General features: G+C 45.0%; 1 protein-coding gene across 1 annotated transcript in view; it reads left to right on the top strand.

Moving 5' to 3' along the window:
- USP43 (ubiquitin specific peptidase 43) overlaps positions 1-12,081 on the top strand; it is a gene marked incomplete at its 5' end in the record, with an annotated part of 54,763 nt that overhangs the window by 15,691 nt on the left and 26,991 nt on the right. Inside the window, 3 exons of the mRNA XM_080922384.1 lie at positions 5,858-5,950; positions 7,351-7,486; positions 10,776-10,911. Coding sequence (XP_080778510.1) covers positions 5,858-5,950; positions 7,351-7,486; positions 10,776-10,911 — 365 coding nt within the window. The remainder of the gene's footprint in view (positions 1-5,857; positions 5,951-7,350; positions 7,487-10,775; positions 10,912-12,081) is intronic.

Here is a 12,081-nt window from a genome sequence, read left to right as displayed (position 1 = left end):
TGTGGTGGCCATCCTGCAGACACAGTGAAGCTGGGGAGACTCCCATTTGCTTGGCATGGCCAGAGAGCTCAGCTGAGTTAGTCACTGTGAGCTTGCTCAACATGGGGGATATAAAAATCATCTTTGACTTCCAGAAGTATGCACTGTGGGTATGTCCTTATAAGTGTACGTGTGTTTATAAGAATTATGAAGCTTAGTGAAAATACCTGCATCAACAAGACTTCAAAAAGGAGGCGGTAGCCCCAGACTCTTTGGCCATATGTGTCTTTTAATGAGTTTTGATAGCTTAATGGGGTCTAATGGGCTGCAAACACACTCAACAAAGATGAAAGGTAACCTCCAAGGTAGAAATGGACTCAGAGGTCAAGATTTAAGGGAAGCCATTGTTTGCAGAAAACCTCTCTTACGTGAGACGCCCACATATGTATGTGTCTAATGTCAGGTTTAAATTCCACTTTCTAAAGGCTGGAGCAAAACCAACATTGAACACGTGAATGGTAGGCTGATTTGACACGTGTCTATAATGCCATGTTAAACATATATCTATCTTCGAATGTTCATCATTAGTTTGTGGTGGAATCTTACGGAATCCTCTTTAGCAGATTTTTATTTATTGCATAACATTTAGATATCTCTAACCACTCCACCTGTGTGGAGGACTTCCTGATGCCTGTGGGTCAGTCCTGTTGGTCAGCATTTCCCCATCTGCCATCCCCCCTCCCTTGTCTCTGGAAGTTGCCATTCTACTCTTAAATTCTGTGAGAGAGATTTAAGAGTCAATGCGTGATATTTACATATGATTTGATAACACATTTTATGTTTTGTATTCTATGTGAAAATATTTGTGCTTATGTTCCACATGAAATATGTGTGTGCTATATAACATATAAGGTAACATGTAATTATACATTTGTAATAAAATATGTCGAGTAGTGTAAATGGTATGTATTACATTTATATAATTTATTATTACTGTTTTTTGAGGAGGTGGGGATTGATCCAGGATCTCATATGTGCTGCCACTGAGTGACATTAATAACAAATATTAAATATTTTATTAATAATCTGTGTGTGTTTGTGGGTACTTGTACATGTCTACATGTGTATGCAGAGGCAGAAGTCAACTTTGGTGATGTTCCTCGATTTTCATTGTTTTGGTTCTTTTTGTTTTGTGTTTTTAATTTTTAGGTAGTATCTGTCACTGGTCCGGGGCTTGCTCATTAGGCTAGTCCGCTGGCCAGTAGGCCCCAGGATTCCACCTTCTCAGTGGTGAGTTTGCAGATGGCATCTGGCCATTTTATGTGCATCCTGGGATCAAACCCAGGTTCTCAGGCTTGTACAGCAGGCGGTTTGCAAACTGAACATCTCCCCAGCTCTTATTAATAGTCACCCTCACCAGAGTCTGGGAGACACGAAAGGTGCTGGGGCTTGTTGCAGGGGCTGACAGCAAAGGCAGAAGCTCTGCCCTCAGCAGGTTCTTAGAAGTCCGGACCCTGCTTTGCTAACTCTCCTGTGTTGCTTTTCTATATCGTGTTTATTTGCGATTGTCTGTGAGCCTTTTGGTTGCACTGAGCCAGGCTTTCTTGTTCCGTCACATGGACTCCAAACGTCCTGGGTGTTGCTGTAAGCCATTTCCAGCGGAACTGCTCTCTGGTCTTGACTCCTGTTCTTTTCCCTTTGCTCTGTTGTATTTCCCCAGATCTCATAGAGTTTCTTTTCTTAATCACTTCCCTTCAAGCAGGTGACATTTAGTTTTGTAGAATCCCCCCAGCTTCCAGCCACATATTTTTACACTTTCTGGGAGACTTTTGTTCTTTGTGTTTGATCTGGAGACGGTTGACTTTAAAAAAAAAAAAAAACTTTCCGTTTTAGGATTTGCATTATTCTCAGCAGTTTTGGAGGGAATGTCTAGGCAGGGACCGCCATCTTTGAGGATGATTGTTCAGGACAGAAAACAGCCTGGAGAGGGACCCACACTCTTTTCCAGGGAGGGAGGGCCACGAGGAAGCTACTGGAGCAACTGTGGAGTGTTTGCATCTTCCCTTTGGTTGATGTAGGTATTGGGTAGTACAGATCTCTCCAAAATGAGCCTAAACTCTTTGTATGGATAGTTGTGAGCTGGGAATTGAACTGTGGTCCCCTGGAGGAGTAAAACTACCCTTAACCACTGAGTCATCTTTTTCCAGCTCAAATCTTCAACCCTTCCCAGGTAAGTGTGTACAGAGTGATGTTAGGCAACAACTCCTCCATATCCCCTTTCCCCAAACATCTCGAATAATAAAAGGGGACCAAGGGACCTGAGAGGTAAGGAGACTTGGCATTCAATGCGGAAACCAGGAAGGCTTCTTCTTAGATAAAGCAAAGAGGGGAGTGATAGGAAGTCTGCCAGTCAAACTACAGTATTCCAGTTGGGAGAACAGCGGACAAGGCAGCATGTGGGTAATGATCTATGTGAATTCAAGGGTTGGGAGGGCAAGTTTAAGGAATAGAAGGAACTAATCACAATGGCAAAGGCACTTGGGAAGCAGAGCTGGGGATTGCTGAGTTTGACCTCAGCTAGGGCCACATAGTTAAACAGGCCAGCCTGGGCTACAGAAAAAGACTCTCTCACAAACAAACTGAAAACAAACAAGATGGGTCAGTGGTAAGGGCAGTGAGGTGGGGCTGAGTGGTGGGCAGGGATTGGTATGGAAGAGTTTTAAGGGAAGAGTGGGTTTCAGTGGACTGGGCGTAGGAAGAGATTGTTTATTTAAGCATATTGGCAGGTGGTTTTGGGGAAATGAGGGCGCTTTGAATAGGTCATATGCTAGGTTCCTGACTTTACGTGAGGTGGTTGGGTCTCCGGGGCTGGGCTTCTCAGGAAGTGATATTTGAGTTGGTCAAATGCTAAGGATCTTCAGTGCCCTTCCAATAGATTTCTCACCTATAAGAGCACAAGAGGTGTCTGTGCTGGTGACAGCTGAGAATACCGCTTGGAGCCAGAGAGCTTGTCATAGAGAGGAAGTTGTTGGGGAGCCGATGCAAGCAAAGGCTTTAGAGGTGCAAGAGGTGATTTTCTGCAGTGGGGTGGATGGATGACGTACTGAATTGTCTGTCCCATGGGGGAGTGTGGATGATGTCAGTCTCCTTTATGAAACGGAGGGTGATGGGTAATTGTGGGTTCTCTCTCTTCTACCTCCTCTTCAGTTCTCATTTCTTCTGAAGTACTGAGGGCCAAACCCAGGGCCTCTATGTCAGCTACTGGGCCCATTGATCATATTTAATCTCTCGCCATTCTCAATTTTGGGGGAACAGATGTATTTCTCATCTTTCCTGTAGTCTAACTTAAGAACAGTATGCTAGCTTTGTTCTTTACAAAATAAGAATGGGGTTTATAACCCAGTGATACAGTACAAGCTTGGGAATGCAAGGTCATATTTTTGATTTGGATATGACACAAGTTTATGAAGTTTGATACAGTACAACTCTAGGGGTTCAGTTCTCACTTACATAAGATACATATGTACACACATACATGCATAATACAATTAGCCAATTACTTAGAAAATTTTTATTTTTTTCACAAGTCACATATCTTGCTACATGAAATAAATTCAGGGCTAATAAAAGGTCATATTGGGGCAGGAAACATGTCTCAGAGGTTACTAGCACTTACTGCTCTTATAGAGGATGAGTTTTGATCCCAGTACCCACATGAGACAGCTCACAAACTTCTTTATTTAACTCCTGTTCCAAAGGATCCAACATCCCCTTCTGACCTCTGCTGGCTTCTGCATATGCTCACATGTACAGACACATAAATAAATTTAAAGAAAAGAAATGGAAGCCATATTCTTTTTTTAAAAGATTTATTTATTATATATAAGTACACTGTAACTGTCTTCAGATAGATCAGAAGAGGGCATCAGATCTCATTACAGATGGTTGTAGCCACCATGTGGTTTCTGGGATTTGAACTCAGGACCTCTGGAAGAGCAGTCAGTGCTCTTAACCACTGAGCCATCTCTCCAGCCCTGGAAGCCATATTCTTGAACCAGTTTGACACAATGCAACTCTATGAAGGAAAAAGAAAAAAAAAAGAAAAACCACACACACTCCCAGTTTCGTTTTTTTGGAGGCCAAAAGAAGGAAACTGGGAAATAGGGGTTGGAAAAATTTCCAAACACAAGACTATATCCTGTGGCTTGTGGTGTGTACTTCTGCACACAGTGATCTGGAGAGGTGGGATGATCTGAAGAGAAGCCAGCAGCTGAGGGAACCCCACAAATGCCATGGCCAGTGGATGCTGTGGGACACACTGCCTTTTATCAAGAAACTACATTGGTCCTCTCGGGTCAGTGTTAAACAGAAAAGACAGGGCACTGGGGTATGGTGCAGTGTAGACGGTGGACCTAGCATCCCTGAGACCCTGCACTCCAACACAACCACCAGCACAACAAACAAGGTAACAAAAGACCACTGGGGGCTGCTTTCTAAATTACTCCCAACCTTCTAGTAACTTCTTTTCATTTAGATACCTTGTATCACTATTGTAACCTTTAGATAACTTGTATCCCTAAGATCTGGCAAAGAGCAGACATATCAGGTGAATATACGGTTCACCTTGCCAGTTGTTGTTGTCTTTGAGATAGTATCTTTATTATACAGCCTATGGTGGCCTGGAACTTCCCAGCCTTCTACCCCAGCCTCTTGAGTGCTAGAATTACAGTTATGAAATACTGCATCTGACTCTCAGGAAGTTTTTAAACTTAAGATGCCAGAGTCCCTCCCCTATTTCATTGATATAGAACCTATGGCAAGAAAACCTGGAAGTCTAGACCTTTAAAAATCTGTTTGTGTGCTAGGCCAGTGAGATGGCTCAGAGGGTAAAGGCACTTGATGCCAAATCTGATGATCTAAATTCTGTGCCAGAGCCCACATGGCGGAAGGAAAAGGCCGATTCCCAAAGGCCGTCCTCTGACCTGATATACGTACTGTGTGCGGCATGTCCTCCTACCCTTCTACCCAATAAACAAACAAACAAATGAAATAGCCTTTTCAAAGGAGCCAGTTGTTTGTTTGGAGGGGGGTGTGGCTCAGGGAAGCTAAGAATCAAGGCTAATGAGGCCCGAGGTCTCTTTTGCTTGAAAATTGGTGTGTGCGTTTCTTCCCACCCTTGGTATGCTGAGACTAAACTCCTACCCTCCCCCTTCAGAAGGGGAGAGTCATGAATCAGCTGTTTTACTTTAAAAATTATCCATTTACTTTGCTGTCTGACTCAAGGTTCCCTATATTGTCTATATTGGCCTCAAACTTCTGGGCTCAGGTGTTCTTCCTGCTTCAGCGCCCATACCAAGCTCAGTGATGCATTTCAATGTCCAACCCAGTGGCGTGTATGCGGGAAGTGCTGGGTAGCAATCATCTCTTCCTGGCTCCTGAACACTTTTATCACCCAAAGAGAAAATTTGGTACCCAGTGAGTAGTCAGTCACATTTCACTTCCTTTGCCCCCAGCTTCTAGAAACCACCGATTTGTAGCATGTCTCTTCTGCTTTTCCTGTTCTAGAAATCTCACATAAATAGAATGATACAATAGGTCTGGGTAGTCCTGGTGCTTGACATATGTTTTCAAGGTATTGGGACTTTGTTTCTTTTTATGGCTGAGTTGAATTCCACAGTGTGGCTGGGTACTCTGTTTCCGGCCCTGAGGCTTGTGCAGGACCGCAGGGGCGTCACGTGGAAGTGATCAGTTGAACACCTGCTTTCAGTTCTGCGAGGATCTGCTGGGAAGGAAATGCTGTAGTCATTCTGTGGAGATTTTTGAGGGCTATAACGCTACTTAAGTGTGATGACATTCATCTCAGCCCTTACCTTCACAGGTCTTCCTTGACGTGTCCTCACTGCCTGAAACAAAGCAACACCTTCGACCCCTTCCTGTGTGTGTCCCTTCCCATCCCCTTGCGGCAGACAAGGTACGTGAGTGTCCTGAGTGTTGTGGCATGCTCACTAAACTTGACCCCTCTTTCCTCTGTTCTGAGAAACTTCTGTTCCTGGATCTGCCATTTTTCACTTAGCGCTTCTCTAAGATTAGTCATACACTCAATGGGCAGTTAAAGAAAAAGGAGTGTCCGTTCTTCAGCTGACGAACAGGATGCTTGTGTGTGTCCAAGACGTGTCCTGACTTAGGTCTCTGGGCCACCCAGGAGCTGACACAGCTCCCATGTCAATCAGACAAGGACATCTGTTGCTACGTGCTCTTCCCTGACATATCTCAGAATCCTGTTCCTTCTTTATAAAAGTATGGGAGACTGTTCTTTTCTCTCTTTCCAATTTATTATTTATAGATAGTCTCACTCTATAGCCCACCCCCCCCCCTGCCTTGCCCTCCCAAGTGCTGCGTCTGTAGGCATGATTTACCACACTTGATTATAGGGAGATCATTTCATGAAGGAGGAAAGAGAAGGAAGAAAGGCTTGTTTGGTACAGGTGAGGAAAGACCTCTGTGCTGGGGTGAGAGGGCGGTGGATGCAGTGTCTAAAGGCAAGGTGCCGGCAGGGCAGCCTCCTGCCCACAGTTCCATCTTGCCATCAACATGGCTGGCCAGGCCAATGTTGTGGAAGGTTGGCGAGTTGGTTGGTGGGAGCCGGTGGGGACCTGGAGAGGGACTTGTTCCCTATCCTAATCTGCATGCCTAGGATCTAGCAGAACACAGGGCTCCTCAAAGCCACACACGGCAGCCTCACCTAACCTCGGCTCAGAGCTGCTTTGCTGTCTGTGTCGTAAGCATAACTGTTGCCTTACACGGTCACCTGGGTTATACCATCATTGATGGAATCAAGATGTAGGCTGTGACTGAGGACACAGTGGTTAAAGCGGCGACTCTGAGGCAGACTTCCCAGATTCCAGTCTCACTCTCCCGCAGCAGTGGGCTCCAGGCGCCCGAGAGAGGAAGTGCAAGCAGAGACTGGAAGGGAAATTTTCATCCAGGGGAACGTTGCCAGTAGGGTTGATTTCTTCTAAAATGAGCAGCTTGGCTGTTTTTTTTTTTTTTTTTTTACAAAATGCAGAGTTTTTTTTTTTGTTCGTTTGTTTTTTAAATACTATCTGTTTAACTGTTACAGTCATAGGATCAGAGGGATCCGAGATCTATATAGTGTGATTTCCACTCAAAATCCTTTTATAGTCAACCCTCTGGAAAAGCATTTTGGAAGATTTGCTCTCTCCTGCCCCCTAGCGGCTGGATACCTAAAGTGCAGGGACCCAACTAGCAAATTGTGTTTAAGGGCTGACTGAGTCTGTCTCCATGGTCTATGGTGTTGGTGACCATTCCCTTCAGTCCTTTAAGAATTTTGGCTCCCTTTCTGTTTTCCAGATTCTTGAGTGTCACTTTGGTCTTCCCCTCCAAGAGCCAGCGGTTCCTGCGTGTTGGCCTGGCTGTGCCGATCCTCAGCACAGTGGCGGCCTTGAGGAAGATGGTTGCCGAAGAAGGAGGCGTCCCTGCCGAGGAGGTGTGCTGGAACGGCTGGGGCCTGGCCATTGGATGACAGAATGCTGACTGGGCCAGCTGCCCAGGCTAATGTGTGGTTCCCAGATGACTCCAGCATGACTCACTGGCTTCTGTTTGATTAGTTGTCCCCCGGTGTCTGTGGTGACCCAGCCTTGACTTCTCCCGGCATTATTATTCAGGGTGACCGCAAAGAGACACTTTGCAGTTCAGAAGGTGATGGCAATTGTGATCCAACAGCAGCTAACCAGCCCTGTTTACTAAGTGTAGGCAGTGTCCTATGGTGGTTTTCTCCATTTCTCCCTCCCTTCTCCCTCTCTCCCTCCATCCCTCTCTCCTGATATAGAGCCTCACTACATGATTCTGGCTGTCCTGGTGCCCCTGTATCTATTCCAGGGTGGCCTTGTATTCGTAGCCATCCTTCTGCGTCAGCCTCCCCAGTGCTGAGATTATCGGCATGAGCCACTGTGCTCAACTTATCTCACGAGCTAGCTAACCCTGTCCCCTCTTGTAAAGAAGTTACCACAGAGAGCTTCATCTTGAAAGTGAGGAAAAAGGTTCGGAGGAGTTAAGTGAATTGTCCAAGGCCACACAAGCAAGGAGGTGGTTAACCTGGGATGGGAACGCATGTGGTCTCATGCGTCTTCATTCCTGAGAGTATTGGTGGGACACTGAAGATGCTCAGTGAGATGCAGACATTGAAGGTTTGTGACAGGAGAGGAGATGGAGAAGGTGGGAAGCTGTTCTGCTGTCTCCTTTGTACCACCAAATCTTTGATCATTCATTCATTCATTCATTCATTCATTCATTCATTCATTCGGTGGCTTAGAAGGCATGTACCACCAAACCTGTTCTTTAGTTTAGACCACCTGTGGAACTGACTGGAGCCCAGGCTGGTCTCACACTCATGGTAATTCTCTCCCCTCAGCCTCCTGAGTACTGGGGTTGCATGTGTGAGCTACCACCCTCAGCTTGATTTTGCTTCCTAGGGAGTCTTGGTGAAGAATTAGCTTTACTGTGCCCAGAGTCCCCCTGTGACGGGCTGGGATAAAAGTGGTCCAGTGATAAGCAGCGTGGCAGGATGAGAGGTTACATGAGTTTCCTAGTTGCTGTGACCAAATATGTGGCAAAGGTCGAGGAGGGGAGGGAGGAAGGGTTCATTCTGGCTTTGAGGGCCACAGCCTGTCATTGCTGGGGGCATAGGCAGGGGTGAGGGAGCAGGTCACACTTCCATCTGCAGTCAGAGCAGAGAGATGAAGGCTGATGCTCAGCTTGCCTTCTTTGTATTCCGCACAGCCCCGGGGCCATCGGCTGGTGCCACCGGAGGGTCTTCCTCTTCAGCTAAACCTTTCTAGAAATATACCCATGAGCACTTGCAGCTCCACAGTGATCCTAGTAGTAGACAGGTGCTATCCAGCTCTCTGACTTGGGCCTTGCCAGTGATTGATCAGCCTTCCATTTCTTTAACTATACAGTGGAAAATTTGTGTTTCCCAGAAAACCTGGTAGAACCTTTTAAAATGAAAGAAACAAAAATATATGTAAGTTTTTTGCTTAGGTACATTATAACACACATACAATGTATGCCCATCTTTAGGTTGTGTCTGCATGTTTGTAGAATCACCCTGGCTACCATTCTGTGAGTCTGCCAGCCCCTCCTACTCCTATCTGAGTAATCTTGACCTCCATTTCTACCTGGAGGACTTTTATGAAACTCTCACATGGGAAAAAGAATGCACATTTTTCTTGTAGTGGTGTTTGCCTTCAAGAAGGAGAGAACTGAGTCTGGAAAGTTGTCTTCTGACTTCTAAACACAAGCTGTGGTTTGTACATGACAGGCCCCCACCTCCATAACATAGATATAAAAATAAATTAACTCTTAAGTGTTCTAGGGAACCGTGCGTGCATGCGTGCGTGTGCGTGTATGTGTGTGTGTTTGAGGGAAAAAAGAGGAAGAGCACAATTTGGAGACATGACTGTAGCGGGAGACAGAAAGGGCCTCTGATGGAGGCAGAGGTAGATTAGCCGCAGGACTGTCAGGAATGTGGAGTGTCTGGTGCATTTGTGAGGGGGATGGGACACATGGTGTCAGGACCGAATAGACAGTCTGATCGGAATTTAAACATCCCTTTTGAAGTTTTGGTTTCTTTGATTGGCATGTTTGTCTATGGTGATGGAAGCAACTGGGTGTATTTATTCTATGTCTTATGACTTAGGGTACTTAATTTATTTTGATTTTTACTAAAAGCTGGTGTGACAAATGAGTGCAATTCTAATGCTAAATGTTCTCAAAACAACACAAAGTTCTTGGTTCAAGTGCTTGAATTTTCTTGCATCTTTTTGATCTAAGTATTACCACAGAGAACAGCCAGGTGTTGATGGCTCAAGCCTGTAATCCAGCATCTGAGAGGCTGAGTAAAGCAAGTGGGTTTCTGCAGATCCCAGGGGAGGCCAGCCAGGGAAATGTGCTGGGAACTTACCTCAGCGTTGACCCTGACCCCCTCACAAAACATTACTGTAGATAGTTAAAAGTAACACTTACTGCTCCATACTATAATATCCACCCCTTGTCATTAAATATGGTTCCATGGTCTGTCTCATAGTCTGAATGGACAGTGAAGTTTTAAATTTAATATTTATGTAATTTGTAATATTAATTACTACCTCCTTTGGTTCATTTCCTTTTTGCAATTCAGAATTTTCTTCTGGTTCATACCTTTTTTTTTTTTAAGCCTAAAATATGTCTTTTACAAGGGAATCTTCCAGCTGCTGTGCCTCGTTTGGGCCCTGTGAGACCTGCATATTGAGATGCCGGACTGGTTTCCGGGGAAGCCAGGTCTCTTTCCTGTAGTGTGAACCATCTTTTTCTTGTGTTCCATGAACATGTTTTTCAGGCTTGACATCTGAGAAAAGTTAGTAACACCATTCTGAACCCCTCTTAGTGGAACACTGTTCATGAAAACCAGTTTTTGTCTGTCCTGTTGGTGCTATGGTACGTTAGTTAGGTATAAAACTACAGATGTTTAAAAACACTTTTTGATGTGATTGCAGTTAAAAATGTCTGTGGTTAACCTAATTATTATGTTTGCTATATTTTATGATTTAAAAATATGTAGGCACTTGGAAGGAAAGGAGAATTTATTTTTTCAGTTTCATGTTGTGGGTTCCAGGGATCAGACTCAGGTCGTCAGGCTTGGCAGCAAGCAGTTTTCCCCACTGAGCCATCTTGCTGGCCCCGGCTTTGAATCCTTATCTAGTGGGTTCTTTTTGAGAAAACGATCCTTCTCCTCTCAGGTGATCTTGGTCGAACTGTATCCCAATGGATTCCAGCGGTCATTCTTTGATGAAGAGGACCTGAATACCATTGCAGAGGGTGACAATGTGTATGCTTTCCAAGTCCCTCCCTCACCCGGTCCGGGGACGCTCTCAGGTACAGTAGGGCCTTACATAACTTGTTTGGGACAGCATGAACAAGTGGGAGGGCTCTTCCCAGGGGGCTAAGGCAGAAAGCCCTCAATGCTTGTCATCAGTAGGCTTATTTCCTCTGCAACCTACCCGCAGATGATTGATATTAAAAATCTCAGTGAGTATTAGAATCACCTAGAGGGCTATTTAAAGCAGATTTCTGGGCCCTTCCTCAGAGTGTCAGGTTCAGAAGGCCTGAGTGGGGCTTGTGAATCTGTCTGTCAGTCCTGGACCTGGAGGTGCTGATGCTGCAGGACCAGGGGCCACACATTGAGAATCATTGCTTAGCAGGAGGTGCTGGTGTCTTTGTTTCAGGAGTATGGAGTCAAATTTCTACCAGTTGCACTGTAGATACGCAGAGATTAGGAGGTATATTAATCCCCGACAGATAAATGTGGTCTTTTTTTTTTTTAAAGCTAACCCTCAGTGTGTATCAGTGTACATTTTAGCACAATTAGCTAGTGCAGAAGGCCGTGTTTAAAGACCCCACTGAAGCATGCAGCAGCCTGCATTTATTTCCAGCTCCCCCCTTTGCAGTTTCTGTTACCTACACCCCCTGTGCTCTAGAAACATTAAATGAAAAACTTCAAAAGTAGCCACTGCTAATGTGTACCTCTGTTTTGTGGTACTGGGGATCACACCAGGGACTTACACATGCTAGTCAGGCAGTCACTGTACCCATGCCCCAGCCCCACAATTGGTGGACATAAATAACCTTTATGATATTAAGGTTACCATTCTGTCTTAGTGTTTTTGTTATCATTCTCTCACTGTGCCCAACTTACGAGTGAAAACGTATTTATCATAGGCACGGATAATAGGAAAAAGCACAGGATTTGTAGGGTTGGCAGCATGAATGACAGCTTGCCACACCCCAGATGAATCCTGTGCTCTGAGCCTATGTCCTCAGGTAGCCTAGTCAGTGGGCTGTGGGAAGCAGATGTTTCATGTTCTCCGTGTTAACAGGAGAATAGTGGGCCATGTAATCTGGAACAAAACACTGATTGACCTTGACTGTGTTATAACCCAGGGAAATAAGTCCTCAATTCATATCTAATCACGGGTAACAAGTATTTTCCTTGAGAAAAAAAAAAAAAATCAGCACTTCAGAACTAGAACTCTAAGGTTCTCTTGG

The sequence above is a fragment of the Micromys minutus genome, assembly GCF_963924665.1.
Source record: "Micromys minutus genome assembly, chromosome: 10".
In the NCBI taxonomy this organism is placed as follows: Eukaryota; Metazoa; Chordata; class Mammalia; order Rodentia; family Muridae; genus Micromys; species Micromys minutus.
Note: the sequence above shows the minus strand (reverse complement) of the source record. Positions and strands in the feature narration are given on the sequence as shown.